Genomic DNA, 16,330 nt, shown 5'->3' on the forward strand with positions numbered 1-16,330 from the left:
ACGTCTATGAAGGACAATTATTCGTCACGCAAGAGAATGTTCGCTTTAATACAACGAAGTTATATGAAACATGGTATTATTTTTGAGAGAGTGGTCATGAGCGAAGAAATCAGAGCTAGTTAAAGACCAAATTCAAAACCTGAACAAGGAGGTGGAGCAAATAATCCCATGTGTTGATAGATTTAGGGATAGATATTGATTAAAACAGAAAAATCCTCATCTATTTACAACATTTACTTGCAAATTTATAATTAAAAAATAGTTCTTGTAACTGTTTAATAGAAAATGGTGTTTCGTGATCATACCCAGCGCATCCAGTATAATCAAACTTGGATTGAGTTTACCATGATGATAACATGTGCAAACATATCATCCATTTCATCTCTTTGATCTAGTTGATCTGTGCTATCGATGAAAATAAGGCCTCATCTTTTCACGTTCCATATTAACATTACTGATGTCATCGCTGGCCTAAGTTCAATTGAACTCTCGAAAGAAGCAATTAAGTTGTCAATTCAGGCACTTAAAAATGTTTTCTTGACAAGCAGATGGTTTTAAAAGGGAAAATCAACCAAACCGAAATCAGAATCAAGAAGCTCTCGTTACTTCTTTGTTATTAGTATTTTGGTCAAAAAAGGAGCTCTTTCATGAGGAACGATTGGTACTGGTTCGTAGGCTGGGTGCCGACATTGCTAACTGTTATGGGAAATGGATTGGTCATTTATTTGATTGCCACGCGTAGAAAACTTCACACTATAAACAACCGCTTTGTGCTGTCGCTTGCAATGGCAGACCTGTTCGTGGGCTTGTGTTTTTACCCAGGGCAAGTGATCTGTCATTTCTGGATTTCATGCAAGTATCCCTCTGTCATCGAAGACATAGGAGTCCTTTTCATCTACTCATCAGTTTCTAACCTGTGCGCTATGGTCCTCGATCGTTATATCGCCATCGTCAAGCCTCTTCAGTATATTTCGCTAATGACTTCTCATCGTGCTTCAGTGGCGATAGCCACCGCATGGCTGTTCCCGATATCAGCTTATTTTATCCCGTCTCTTTGCGCCAGCTTAAACTTATTCGGTCTAAACGTTAACGTTAGCGTCGTCGTATGGACTACCATGTTCGAGTTTATTCCATGCACCTTATTACTGGTTGTAACAGTTCAGGCCGTTATTACCTCGAGAAGACACAATCGCCATGATGCACAGCTTACGTCGCAGATACGCTTCAACCAACCTAATATAAAAATCGCACTGCATTCAGCTTCCTCTCTCAAAGTAATGACAGCTGTTGTGGCAATGTTTTTGAGCTGTTACGCGGTGGAAGTCTACAGTTCGTTTTGCTACTTTACAGTGTTTTGCAACAAGCGCGAGGGATTATTCAGGGTGGTTCATTTTCTAGTTATCGCAAATTCAGTTGCGAACCCTGTAGCCTATGCCCTTTTTAAACGTGACATCAAAAGTGAGTTTGACAAAATCTTCCGCAGAAAGCGTGCGAAAACCATAACACGCAACTGTCAGCGAACAGGTAGAACCAGCGTGTAAAGAAGGTTAAATACACTATTTATATTTTCTCACAATCAGATACTAAATTTTTATTAGAGGTGAAACTTAGTGTATCAAGTAGCTGCGTCTGTGTCCAAGTAAGGTAGCTACATATCTTGTTTGATAAACGGATCAGGTTATCTCTATTTTAAAATTAGTTTCTGTTTTTGGCGTCGCGTATCAAGGCAAGGTTCTAGTTTGTGTATATTTGAATTCTCCTTGAAAATATATATTTCTTGGAGCAGATAGAAATTTAGATATCAGTGTAACAAGGTTTGTACTTATTAATTTATGGAGATTTAGTTTGATGAACTAACAGGTTGCCAGGTTTCTAGTGTGAAGGAGGATATGAAGTTGGCCGATAATTAGCTTTCAGTTAATTAACTGAAGAGGGAACGTGCTTTCGTCACTCAGTCGATAGACTCTTATTCTTAAATCTTGCTTTTGGGAAGCAAAGTATATCGTCTACGGTAGCTTGTTATGAGAATACTTAGGACTACTGTGTCTAGTAAATCAAAACCAAAAAAGCCTAATTCATTCACTGAAGCACAGACTTTTCGATGATAACTGATCTAATTTACATGCAGGCCTCTACACTCAACCTGTACCGTAAGCCAACATTCGCCTCCAGCGTGCCATTGTAATAACTTTTTCTTGCACTGGTTTGAACAGCGCATTTTTCGTAAATAATAATCTTAAGGGCAAAAGAAGCCGATTATTGTTCGTTTAAGAGAAATAATACACTCCACAGACATGTTATCGCTATAGCTATATGACGTAAGCCGTAACTAAAGCGCCCCACAAAGAGCTTGAAGGAATATTAAGTAAACGTGGTCCGCTTCACATCGTGTTTAAATGGACATCGCCTGACCCTATTTTCACTTGCGGCAGCTATTCTAGATAGGGATTGTAATAAATCAGTAATTCCATATTATTTGAGCTTAACAGAATTCCATTTGGCGTTGTCAAGGTTGCCCTTGTGAAGAAAACGTGTGAAAAAAGAACGCGGGAACTAAGCAATTGACCTTAAAGTTTTTTTACCATATCCTTGGCGGTTTATGACAATTAAAATGCCATAAAATTGCAATTTCAAGTTCAATGCTTTATTCAGGTTCATTTTACCCGTTCAAAATAAATTAAATATGGCAATAAATTTCACCAGTTTCAAAATTGCTTTAAAACCTGTGTCAGTGATGTACGATGTTGCATGCTGAATTATGCTTTGAGTTGACAATAGCAGATGTCATCTTTGAGAGTAAACGTGACGAGTTTATCAAAAGAACCTTTATTTAGCACCTTATTTGCAAAACGAAAATAAAGTAAGTCCAATCTGGACTGAATTTTGAATCATAAGCTTGAAAATAAAATAAACCAAGGTCAAACATTGGAACAGAGTGAATACAGAATACGCGGCTTTGAAATCAGAAATTGACTCTGAAACACTGTAGAAGAATGGGAGAAAACATAGCTTGAAAATAAAAGAAGTACAATCTAAAAGATGAATTGAGCCAAATGGGAAAAAAAGCCTTTTTGGTTGTTACAAGTCAGAGGTGCTGATTTTTTTTATATTACAATTCGCCTGGGAGAGTCTATACAAGAAAGAACTATTATTAATATATATATATTTTGTGTGGCCGATTTTGTGCCAAGTTGCAACGTGCTTATCACGTTCGATATGCTGATTCTAGATACAAAAGAGTTGAATCGAATTATTATAGGTATTGACAAAGTAGGAGCGAAGTTCACTCTCATGTTTGCATTTCAAGAGATTAGCTGTCAAACCATAGCCGTATTATTATAATTACACTTTCTTCTTCGTCTTCTTTGTTTGTTTCTTTTTCTATATTTCTCAAGATCCCGTAGTTTGAACTGGATGGTTGGCTGGTAGTCAGGCGGCTTATTTTCATTCATATAATCTCCGCGCGCTCGATATCCTGACTTTTTGGTGAAGTCGGATTTCATGCTTATTCGGTAAAATGACATTAAAACAGAATAGACAGCTTCTTTGTAATATCAAAAGACTTGTGCGCTCGAGAAGACTCCGGCGGTATATTTGTAGAACGATTCAAAGTACTGACATTAATTAAATCACATGTGGGTTGAATAAAATCATCGACAACATTTTACTTGTAGGAATACAAACTCTGGGATCTTGATTCCAGCCTTTTACGTTTTAATTTGTAAAATTTAGAAACATATGTGGAAAGCAATAAAAAGAGTTCCGATCAGAACGCCGATTTAGTTATTATCCTAAAAAATATTAATACGTAAATAAAGTGGAGAAAGTTATTAATAATACCTTTCCTTTATCAGTGACTAAAAAAACGCTAAATTTTAGCATGTTTTCTCTTACAACGAAATAAAAAATAATGATTTACTTTACACTCCACATTCATTACTTGAGGGGAAAAATGAAGTTTATAATAAGTCGTGCTGACATGAGTTGAGTAAAGTTAATTAATTTTAAAGAAGAATGGTTTGTTTAGATAACGATTCACGTTTAAGGCATATATTGACTTTGCAACACTTCTCGTTGCACGCACGCTTGGCTATTTTGTGAGATCTGATTTGTTTTACATGTAAAAGGATAGACTGCGAGCAGTCTCTCTTTTGCTCTAAAATCTTTAAGCGAGGGCGCGCCGAGTTGCGAGAGCGAGAATACGAATTTCTCTTTTCGCTTTATTCGCGCCTTCGCAACTCGCACGACTTCGCTGCTCAAATAGGCCATTTCCGAGTTCCCCCGTGCCTCTGCATCAAAACGAGGTTAAGTGCTCAGCCTTTGATATGTAAATAATTTTTTTCTTATTATGCAAATAAAACTCATTTTCACAAGAAAGGTTGTGCGCTTAATAGCCTCATTTTGAAAGTGATTGTCTTGGTACTCGGAAGTGGCCTATTCTCTCGCTTACAAATTTTCGAGCAAAAGAGAGACTGGTCGCAGTCTAGTAAAAGGAGGGCGAAAGTACAGAGTCACCCGACAGTAAAACGAAAAGGTCCTCAGGACAACAAGTTAAAAAGCACTGAATAAATGAAAATAGGATCCTGCAACCCAACAAACAAAAACAAATAATTGGCAGAAAACAAAAAAAAAACAAAAAAAAAAAACGCGAAAAACACTGCTGATTTACAGTTAAACAGAATGAATATTAAAATAAATTTATCTGTGAAACAAAATTGAAACATGATAAAGAGAACCAGTCTTTGCAAGAACAGATGTATAATTCTTGAAATATTTTTGATAGAGATTTATTTAAAGGTTTTATTTTCTCAGTGCTCGAATTGCCAGTGGAGGATAAGTGGTAAAAGTTACCCCCCCCCCCCCCCCCCCCCTCCTGGCAAGACTAGATTAAGAATATTAAACCTGATGAAATTTCTACCGAAAGTATTCCAAGAGAAAATAGAGCCAGTTGCACAACGGGTAAATGGATCCACGCCTTGCTACTCAGGCTTTATTATGTTCATTGTATTATAGAGTTGTAAACACCCACCATAGGGAATACCCAGCGAGCCACACCCCTACAAGATCTAGTGAGGAAACAAACAGCTGTCGTATTGATGTTGATAAGAAATGTCGGGAAGTTAAAAGATTGCCTTAAGCCAGGCTCAAAACAGGCACAATGACACAGTTTCGGGGTAAAACGATGCTCTCTTCAATTAACCTGAGCGATGGTTGAAGTGCTAGCGACTTCAGCCGGTAAAACAAGCGGGTAAAAGGAGTTTGATCACCTCTTTAATATTCTAAATTAATCTATACTCCTAGTTACATTCAGGTTTTAGCTATTTTCTATGTTTTAAATGTTTTTTTTCTGTGTGGTATAATTCTTGTCTTGTCTTGCTGTGAACGGCTATATAGTAGGTTATTTATGATCGTTATTACGTTGACCTCGCCCCCTTGGTAAAATCTTAGTAGTAAGCGAAGTGCTTTAAAATCGCTACCATCTACTGGGAACATAGAGGTCTGTAAGAGGTTCTAAACAACTTCAACGGTCCATAAATATTCGGGGAATTCGATTTACCGTAATTCGATAAATGCAGTTCCATTTAGTTGTGTGCCACATAGGTCCTGTTTTAAAGCAGCTTTTCAAACTAACATCATGGAATAAGTTTTTTGGAAAAAAAATTGTTTGTACAATTTTTGTACCACAACTAGACTAGACCCCTTCCTCTCCGGTTCACATCATTGTATAAACGCTTCTAAAAGCTTCCAGTCCAAAAAGACACCCTGTAGAATCTTAATACAATGAAACTGTATACCGGCACTGTGTAAGACTCCAGAACCTGAAAAGCGGCACCAAGCGCCGCACCTAACCATTGCGGAGTTGGTTGGTTGGTCGGTGTTGTCGGTTGCAATCCTTCGGGGTTGTCGGTAGTCGGTGTCCTGTGTTTGGCCCTTGAGAATCTGGGTACGAGATGTGGGTTGGCGCGGAGGCTCGGCGTAACAAAAATTTTCATTTTGCATAAAAATGTGCCAAGTCAGCCCGTTCTTCAGCGCTTGTACAGGAGGGTTTTTGGGCGTTCCTTTGTACATTTTCATCTTGGCATCGATTTAGTCATTACCCGTTCTATTGGTATCATGATAGGTAAGGTTTTTGACACCTGGCAACTCTACTAGCAGAGCAATGGAAGAGCATCACTAACATTGAGACGTCATCTTTCGCGTGCATATCATGAAGATTCAACTTTTTTAAAGAAAATGCTCCGTAGGAAAATTCTAACTGCGTTCTCGGTAAGTTGTTCAAATGTAAATGTTTAGTCATATAAAGTTACTGCCAACATCCGGATTAAAAAAAATGACGGCCTAGGCGTGAATAAGTTGTTGTTATCATTTTGCTTTTGCAGAATGCCGAATGACTCTGAGTTTACAGAGATCATATATATCCTCATGCATTAATATTTGGGTTTTGAATGAAGCGAGAATTAAGATAGCCTTGCAAGCACGTTTTATGTTGTCCGGAAAAGGTTTGCTTTTTATGTCTGGTCGAATATTTCCTTTTAATGAAGGAAATTTCCAGGTTGTACATGTCCAAGCGCCCTGTGAATCGATTCGCTCGCCATCATAACTGTTGGGAATTAAGGTGGTTATATTTGATAATAGTTTTTGGAAATGTACCCTTAATACTTTAATTCATATTAAATATTTAGCTGTTTCTGATCGGCTCTAATCCGTTGGCTAATTCCTCATATCCAGCCGTCGCTTACCGATATTTGGAAGACCAAAGACCGATATTTTATTTAATTCCGCCGCTATAGTTGTTCCTTTTGCATCTGCCGGTATTCGCCCTGTTGTAAACCGGTTAAACAGGACACTACAGTGTATTACGGCCTCGTATTTTGCGTGTTCTCTTGACCTTATATGGTAAAATGACATAATAGTAGAAAGATAAAATGGGTTATTGCCCTAATTATATAAAATACCAACGTGGCCCCTGTTGCTCGAAAGATGGTGGATTTAACCATATGTTAGTTGGTAACGGTTGGTTGAATTTGCTAACCATGGGTTAAATAACTGTTGGTTAAATTCCCATTGCTCGAAGGTCTGTTAGGCTGAGGCCAAGCATAGCGGAGCTTGGAGCCCTTGATCAATTTCTCGAGAGCCCTGGAGCCCTGTTTATTTTGGTCCCGAGCCCCGGAGCCCCACTATTTTGAGTCCAGAACCCCGGAGCCCTAAACCCCTTTAGGGCCCTGATTGTTGAAAGTAGAACAAGCTTGCGTCATGTCAAAAGTGCATTTCAGTTCCGCATTTTACAGGCCTTCTGATAGGGTGCAATGAAAAATCAGAAATTGTGCGACATTTTCAGGGCAGATTGTGCGATAAGATAGGACTATTGTGCGATAAATTATGCAATTTTTTTCAGGGCCAATTTACATTGTTTTCCCAGGTTTCAAAAGAAAAAAACCACTTTAATGTTGTTTAACAGGCAATTTGAGTGTAAAAGAATAATAAAACAGCTATTTTAAAACAATAGTTAAATTTGTCCAATTATCTTGACTCGGAAAAGAAAACAATTAGAAAGAAAGAAAAAGGACACTTGTTTAAAATTACATGACGCTGTTACACCGCTAACAACACACTGCTTGTCTCTTTAAGGTGGCGGAACACAGTTTTGCGGGCGGTCAGCGGTAGCGCGTGTTTTAAATTAGACAAACAAACATGGCGGCGAAAAAAGCATTGGTACACAGACGACGATTTCTCAAAATCTACTCTATAAAATTTTGTGATATTTGGCAAAATTTTTACTTTTATCGTATTTTAAATGATGAGAACTTTAAAATGGAAGTTGAACAGATGAATTTTGTAACACATTTAATAATTACGGTAGAATTATATTATTGATTATCTAAAAACCCCTCTGTTAAAATTTGGTCAAATAAGTTTCAAATTTTAATGGCAGCCCAGATAAAGCAAAAAAAAAAAATGCTTTGCAATACATGGAATGAAGTAAGGCAATTAAATGATAAAGAAAAAACAGAAGGAAAAAAAAAAAATTAGTCTTCATGGCAGGATATTCACAGCTGGCCAACCGTCCAGTTCCTATCCCTGCTAGTGTGAATAGACATCAGGACTTGAAGCTCAATAATCTTCTGGTTACCAGTTCAGATGCTCTACCCCCATAATCTATTTCTCTCCCTCTTTTTTAATGGTTTCAGTTGTGTTTTCTTCATATGGTGTTGGTTATTGGGAGTCGATGTAAGAACAAGAGTGAAATTCAACTTTTTGATCCCATTGACAATTCAATTCGGTGCTGGCCGGTACCTACATGTCAAGAGGGACAGCAACCATCTGTGGAGCCTGGGTCAGTATATCCAAAGACGACAACTATCTCCTGCATACCTTGTGACTATGGTTGGTTTTCCAATCACGACACTAACTATAGATGCCAGAAGTGTACATCATGTGGTAACAAGGGTGTTCTTGTAAACTGCTCTATTTATGGAGATGCTGTTTGCTCAAAGAGTTGCAAATCAAATACACATTATTTTAATGAAAGTGATGGTCAGTGCTATGCTTGTACTGAATGTTGTGGGAAAGACCAGTCAAACATTGAACGACAGTGTCTATTATCTTCTGGAAATTTGCGTGTTGGTTCAGTGATTGGACAACAGGGAGAACTGCATTGCAAAGTTCAGTCATCTCAAAAATGTGATGAGCTGTCAAAAAATGTTACAACTTATATAAACGGTTCATCTTTTGTCAATGGCACCAGCAGTGTTGTGGAAAACTGTAACTGTACCAGGCCAGAGAATATGTCTCTTCAAGACATTATGCTCCTTTGTGCTTTAATTGTTGTGGCTTTAGCCTGTGTTTTTTTTCTTTGTCTTTATATAAGAGAAAGAAAAATGCGAATGTCAAGAAGTGGTTGTCCTCCAGAGAGCTGTCCCTTCATGAACCCTTGCTACTCAGGTTTGGCAGGTATGTAGTCATAACTATTGAAGTGTCTGTGCAGAAGTTATTTAATTTTTGCAAGTACCATATTTGGAACAAGAAGAAAAAATAACTGACCAATCAAACTTTGTATATGATCATGTATTATTATATAGTTTTACTCCATATTCTTGGGAGGGAACCTGAAGGATCTCAAGCACAAATGATAGCGACAGCTACAAAAACATTACTTATAGCCAAATTCGTTGTATCGCACTGCACGTTTTGCAAACTTTGAAGGAATTTTGGTTGTTTCTGTTCCATCAATCATCTTAGTGAACCTTTTAGGAAACACATGTTTACTTGTGATTGGTGTATTTCGATCCACTTTGTTTGTTTCTGTGTTTCAAGGTTCACTGCTTGTGATCTCTCTGTTTCACACTGTTTCGGGCCTTGATCAACTATTTTTCGTCAAAGCTTTTTATGATCTTTCTTATTCTTGTCTCTTGCAAAAATAAAGCAATGTCTGCCTCCTGCCCTCAACAAAAATTCAACTCATCATCGTGACTTCCTTTGCTATTCTTGAGCAGGTTAGGGTCATTCTCAATTTTGTTTTTGCGGGCCAAGCTGGGCAAATGCATGGCACTGTGATTTGTATTAACTCCACCCCCACTCAAATGATTGATGGGACAGAAAAACCCATAAGTTTGCAAACACGCATGCGATACAATGAATTTGGCTATAAATTAAATAAAAGGTGTTTTCACCCTTCTTCAAACTTTAACACTCTCATTCTATCTCATTCGATCAGTTTGTCTAAAGACTGTATCAAAGTTCAAGAAAAGAAAAAGAAAGTAGTTGTATTGTGTTTTCACCCTCCACAAAAGGGCACTTTCATGCCACAGTCATGCAGTCACGGCAAAGAAATGTACAAAAAAGCATTACGCACATGCAACATCCGTTGTTAACCCTTTAAGTCCCAATAGTGACCAATGTCAATTTACTCCTAACAGTATCCATACACTGTCAAGAGATGAGGTTATGAGAATTAATAAAATGATCACCCAAGAGAAAATGCCTTGATCTGTTATCAAATTCTCTCTACTGATTCTTTAGGAAATGTATGGAGACCAGTTTTGAGAATTTGTATGTGGATACTGGGGCTTATAGGGTTAAACCTATTTCTTTTTCGAGGGCGCCAGCAGGGTTTCCAATAGAAAAGATGAATGTTTACGACAACTGAACGTTAGTTACATTTTTCAACCCGTTAAGAGTGTCAAAAAGGTGGGGAATTTATTCATTTTAACCCAGTTGCCTCCCTGCCTACCACCATAAAAGGGAGGAGATATTACTGACATATAAGCTTGCCCTACATCAATACTCTTAGGGGTGCCCTGAAAACCATACCCTGGTGAGCAGCACATACCCATTTTATAGGCCAAAGTGGAAGTGTCCCCCCTGTGGCCTAGTCTAGGGTCAATTTATAGTTTTTAGATGTTTAATAGTGTATATTTTGCCTTATTCAAGGACCTGACTTTTTCCCAAACTTTTGCTAATTTTTTAAAGGCCAACCTGACAGTGAGACAGCAGCTAGTTCATTAATGGGCTTTGAGGAAAAACTCCAGTACATTCCAGAGGGTGAGTGTAAACAGATGCAACAGTGTGGTGTTTTTTTATTGACGAGCATCACCTTAAAATGTAATAACCTAGAAGATTTTTTTTAATTAACCTGAAATCAAATTTGACCTGTAACATATTTTTTTATGCATGTATCATTGTGATTGGGTTTCGTTTATTTTCAGCACTAACCATTAACAGGATACCTTTTAAGGTTGAGCAGATCATTCTGAAGTTAGATGGAAGAAAGTTATCTGTGAAAAACTGGTATCCTGTAGCTCGGACGCTTGGACTATCTATGGATGAAACTGACAATATAAGGAGAGAAGAAGGCAGGGAGGGGGGAAGTCCAACTTCGGCATTACTAAGTCAACTAACTACCTGGGATAGTGTTATTACTTTAAGACAGTTTGTACGTGTACTTCATCAATTAGGGCGACATGATGTTACCAAGCTTATCTTTGACTTTTACAGGAATGGGGAACAGCAAGCAGTCACCAGCTCTGTTTAACATAGGGCACATGTATATCAACACATCCATTCCTCAAAGTTTCTGTTAAGGTGGCTGAACACAGTTTTGGCAGTTTGTGGGTATATGTCATTTGCCAAATCATGACAAGAGAAAGGTTGTGGCTCACAAGCTGAAACTTGGCAAGTAGAAAAAAAAATACTGATGACAGATTTTGATTGGCAAGTAAAATTTGACATTTTTCGTAGTTTCCATGGCAATATGAATGATTGAATACAACCTTAAAATTTCACTTTTGCTCGGTTTACATAAAATTTGCTCATTAGATTTTCCTATAAACGTGCACAAAGCTTACTATAACAATTAATAATTAACACTTGAAACTTATTAGCAGACAGGTTTTCAGATAATCAATAATATAATTGTACTGTAATTATTAAATGTATCACAAAATTCGTCTGTTCAACTTCCATTATAAAGCTCTTATTATTTAAAATATGATAAAAGTAAAAATTCTGCCAAATATCTCAAAACTTTAATGAGTATATTCTGAGAAATTGTCGTCTGTGTACCATTGCTTTTTCGCCGCCATTTTTGTTTGTCCAATCTAAAACGGACCATCACGCCGACTGCCTGCAAAACTGTGATCAGCCACCTTAATTAAGCTACATTTTATAACTATGGGGTATAAAACATGGCAGCAGGATGAAGTTCTGTTGTGGGGGAAAAGTGGCTAAATGTAATTTAAGAGAGGTTGAACACGACACAATGCTGGCCAGCGGTCTCCACAACTGATCATAAGTGGGGTGGTCTTGGGCTTAAGCAGGGTTTTAGTAATTTTACAGTGCTTTCTTAGAAGTCAATTATTTTGCTTATGTTGCTTTCGTGTGCAGTAGCTTTACTAAGCTGTTTTTGCCCCCAGCCTACAGTGCCCTCCCCTTTGGATGTTTTTTTTGGTAAGTATCTGCGCATTTGTCCACTGAGGTTCTCAGTATGACGGTGCCTGGTGGGTGCCGCTTACAGGGTTATCATGGTTACCTTCTAGACTCTCCTCGGTTTCACCAGGCACCTTCCTCACACTCATCTATAGTCAATGGGTTTAACAAAAGCAAAAATCAGGGTGAAAAAATAATTATAGCCTAGGACATTTTGTTGGGTTAAATGCACCGCAGTGTAAACGCGGTCTGGGATAAAGCCATCCTAGATCATCCGTATCTAAGAGTGTCCGACGTATTGTCACAATAAACACTAGGCTATTGTAAGGAACCCCAAGAACTTGAACTCTGAAGGAAAACGAAAAACGGGTTGAGTTAGTGCGGATTCAAGTTATCGGGATCGATTAAATGTTCAGTTTGCCTTGTTAATAATTGATAGTTACTGATTTTCGGAATTTGCGTTCAGGTTATGAGTACATTTCAAATAAGCGATTTTTTCAATTTTTTATAGCAGTTCTAAAACCTTAAGGATGGTCGGCACCTGTAAATCGACGCGTGACTAATAGTTACATGTGTGAATCACGTACTGTTCACTCACGTACATGTACGCACATGTATGTAAAACCTAAGAAGCAAATTTAGGATAATTATGGCATTTTAAACAACTTATTTTAGAACATGCCTAACATCCCAAGAAAGCATGTAAGGTTGTGAAATAACGACAAAATCATACAGAAAGTCAAAAACAAAAATACAGAAAACAATAAAACAATCAAAAAAACTAAAACTAAATAAAAACAAAGCAAAAAGAAATAAAACAGCAAAGACTGAAAAAAGCTGGTACTGTACAAAATCATAATTAGGCAGCGGAAGAAAAGAGGAAAAGGCAATCAACATTATTACCCATTGAAAGGAACTAAAAAGAAGGCTCTTATCAGTGCTTTGGGGGTAAGTGTTGCTAATTTGAGCATAAAACGGTATTCCATATTGATGAAGTCTTTGCAATTATTGTGACGTTACATGTAGAAGACAATCTTGGGTCCAGTTTTTCGAAGGCCGATTAGCGCTTAACCTGCGGTTAAATTTTAGATTTTCTTTTTCTTGTGTTTAGAAGAATTTTCTCAGATAATTTTCTCTGTTATTTTCAGAGCTTCTAATCATCAACTTGTAGAGTAACCTTTCAAGCTTTCAAATCTGAATTCAAATCTCACACGAACCCTTGGTTACCTTAACCCAGCTTTGAACAACTTGGCCCTAATAATAAGTAAAAAAAAAAAACTTTTTAAAAAACATCAAATAAACGAAATCAGCTCTCCACACAAATAACTTTCTAAAGAAATTAATAGCGAACAAAATGAAGTCAGCAACGGAGGTATCCCTTTTCTGTCAAAGTTGTTTGCTTCTTAAGGTTTACACTGATGCTGGTTACATCAGTAGTTACCATGGAGACAAAAACTCGCAACTGTGAACTCAAGAAGAAGTGAGCATAGAAAAAAAAAACAAAAATGACAGAGAGAAACAAAAGACACTCGCACAACTGTACGTGATTCAGAAATGAACTGGAGTCCCTTTGCGATGGTAAAGGGTTAAATTTGGTTTGGGTTTGGGTTCACTCTTTCCGGAAAAAAAACTGTTAAGTCATTGCTTTTCTTCCTGAGACCTTTGTCATGAGTTATCATATGTTCTCAATTGTTTTGACCACAAACAAAGTTATTAGTAAACGGATTGCCGATAAATAAATAAATAAAACAGCAGTTAGATAAATGAATAGTTACGTACTGTGTACTGTACTAAGGAAAATTTGATTCAAACCAAAGGAATCAAAAATTGGTGACCCTCTGCCGCGTAGTTTTCGAATATGCAGTTTGTGGTTAGTTTTAGACTGTTTTGTACCTTGCAAACCTTACCAAATTGTTTGCAAACTTGGGGCGTGTTTACATGGAGGTGAAGAGGGGGGAGGGGGGGGGGGGGGGACCAGGTAGGTGAGGTAACCCTCTTATGTGGGGTGATCCGCCTGTCCATTTCATCATTTTAATTTGATCACGTTGTTACTTTACCTACCCGGGGTCCCTCACCTCCAACAGACCCTTAGAATGACGCTTAACGTGGCTGAAATAGACTAATCGGCAACGCCTTATGTTGGATGCTCGGAGTTGGTCATGTTATAGACCTCATTTTATAGCAGCTGTGTTATTAACGTCTTGTCCCCAAACGTTGAAGCTTATCATAACTTGTTTGTGGGGTTCTAATATTTACGTTTTGTAAAATACTTGGTACATTTTTTGTCAACAGTAAATTAATGCTTCATTATTTTCCATTCTTGAGTATCAAGAGTCCCTTAGTTATTATAGGATTATTATTATTATTATTATTATTATTATTTTTACAGTACAAACCCGCATATAAGAATCTAGTGAGTTAAGAACCTACAGGCTGAAATTTGAGTTTTAAATACCCCAAAATGTAAAAACCTGTTCAGCCTGACAAAAAAGAACAAGTTCTTCTACAACAAAATCACTCCAATTTTGATGGTCAAAATTCTGGATTTTTATTGTGTGAGAAACGTCTGACAAAAGTTATTGTGTATATGTTTTCTTTGATTTACATTTGTTTGGATTTTCACAAGAAATATGTTTTCTATAAACCATTCTGTAGTAGTAGTACAGTATTTTTGCCACTAGTTACACTACGACAAACTCTGAAAAATAACAACCTAATATATTCTAAGAACCTAATCAACCTGAATTGTGAAAAACTGCCCCAAAATATAAGAACCTGTTCAGCCTGACCTCGGAACTTCTAGGTTCTTATATGTGGATTTTTAGTGTATTATTGTACAAATAATCTATATTATTAGAAAAATATCGGCGTAGCCTATTTCTCTTTCGTAAACGGTCGTTGCCATTTTTAGCGGTCGATGCCACTACTGGCGACCAAGCCTTAAGTCATGATAGATGTTATATATTCCCTGGATTAATTTACCATAAAGCAAATAATACGTTCTTGAATAGTCTTAGAAAGAACGACGTTGAAGCCCAGGTTGATTTTACGCTAAAAGTTTTAAAAAGGGCTAGGGTCACCTGTTACCGTAATGTAGCAGTGAAGAAAGACATTTTGCTAGTTTATGTACTTAAATGTTTCAGAATTTTGCAGGTTGGTATGGTGGTTGAGTGGTTAGGGAGCCAGAGATTAGGATACAAAATGTCCTAGTTCGAGGTCCGGGTTCGACCCTAGATTACGATCTTCTTTATTTTAATAGAAACACTCTCCAAAGAATTGGCAGCGACCGTTTACGAAAGGCACAACTGCAGCGTAGATAGTGGTTACAATTGAATAGTACATTCCTAAAAATTAGGTCTCTCGTAGACACTTCTTTTTATTGTACGCCTCTTTAGCTTGCCCCACACAATTATTGTATTCAGGGGCCCTGTCGGCCGGGGAACTGGCATCTATTTTGTGCTTCGCTTTTGGATCGCCCAATCTTTACACTAACGTACTTTTTTGTTTTTGTATCAATGGTAGTTTTAATTCTATTTGTGTACTGCACTCTTTTGCTTATTTGCATTTTAGAATAATGACTTCTGCCAATCGGTTCAAAGCAATCTGTACTTCCTTTTAATCAATGAATGTACACTTTGTTATATTTTTAACGTAGGTATTTTGCAAATGTATCTCATATTGGGAGAATCATAGTGTTTGCACCATGTGCTAACTAATATATATATTTTTTTCAATTGGAGTAGATTGTGAATCACGTTCAAGTTGGCAAAGAAATTTTTGTCATTTTAAGAAATGAGCAGTCATAAACTGCGCAAAAGAATTATGGATTACATGTATGAATAAATATGTATTTGTGAACAGGAAGCAACGATATGATAAGTGAAACTCGGGCACGTGGTACACTTGCCGTTTGCATCGGTCGTGATTCTTAATCTTATTCCAGTCAGTATTTTAGTACACGTGGAATAATTTTCTACAAAATAGAATTTCTTCCAAGTGATAGAGGTCGCTCTTTTTATTGTGAGCTTGCACTTAGTAACGAAATATTTTTATTGGACTGTTTGTACGAGACGCGTTCTTTGTTTGTCAAATAAACCTATCAGCTTTTAGCGCTTAAAATACTTAGTAACAGTTTCAATGAAACGATTGCGTCTTGTCTGTGATTCTAAACCAAGCTGAAGTCACCAGACACCCCATACGACATGCACGCGTATGAATTATTTTAAGTGATTAGTCTGGAAAAGTCGTATGTCCGCTGGGCAGACCTCAAACACACACCTCAGGCTCAGCCCGTGGAACTTTCTGTTTACCTGAAACGCTTTGTTTTGTCATTTTGGGATCTCAAAAAAGTGATTTCAAGGGTGTTGGGCTCGATGTCCGTACCTCGGAACGTCGAACGCACGTC

General features: G+C 37.5%; 2 protein-coding genes across 2 annotated transcripts; both read left to right on the top strand.

Annotated features, from left to right (window-relative positions):
- Nucleotides 1-544: 544 nt before the first annotated feature.
- LOC140936443 (beta-4C adrenergic receptor-like) lies at nt 545-1,929 on the top strand. Its single transcript, XM_073385917.1, has one exon. The coding sequence runs from the start codon at nt 648-650 to the stop codon at nt 1,539-1,541; it is 894 nt and encodes a 297-aa protein (XP_073242018.1). The 5' UTR covers nt 545-647; the 3' UTR covers nt 1,542-1,929.
- A 4,190-nt stretch (nt 1,930-6,119) lies between these two features.
- On the top strand, nt 6,120-11,145 carry LOC140936434 (uncharacterized). Its single transcript, XM_073385906.1, has 4 exons — nt 6,120-6,267; nt 8,190-8,952; nt 10,471-10,542; nt 10,707-11,145. The coding sequence occupies exons 1-4, from the start codon at nt 6,235-6,237 to the stop codon at nt 11,030-11,032; spliced, it is 1,194 nt and encodes a 397-aa protein (XP_073242007.1). The 5' UTR covers nt 6,120-6,234; the 3' UTR covers nt 11,033-11,145.
- The last annotated feature ends 5,185 nt before the right edge of the window (nt 11,146-16,330 follow it).

This window comes from Porites lutea, chromosome 5 (genome assembly GCF_958299795.1).
Source record: "Porites lutea chromosome 5, jaPorLute2.1, whole genome shotgun sequence".
Lineage (NCBI taxonomy): Eukaryota > Metazoa > Cnidaria > Anthozoa > Scleractinia > Poritidae > Porites > Porites lutea.

Bases quoted from the DNA above. Each gene is read 5' to 3' on its own strand.
- LOC140936443 (XM_073385917.1), top strand. From the start codon at position 648: ATGAGGAACGATTGGTACTGGTTCGTAGGCTGGGTGCCGACATTGCTA.
- LOC140936434 (XM_073385906.1), top strand. From the start codon at position 6,235: ATGCTCCGTAGGAAAATTCTAACTGCGTTCTCG. The intron at 8,953-10,470 runs GTATGTAGTCAT...AATTTTTTAAAG, and splicing joins TTGCTACTCAGGTTTGGCAG to GCCAACCTGACAGTGAGACA. The intron at 10,543-10,706 runs GTGAGTGTAAAC...GTTTATTTTCAG, and splicing joins ACTCCAGTACATTCCAGAGG to CACTAACCATTAACAGGATA.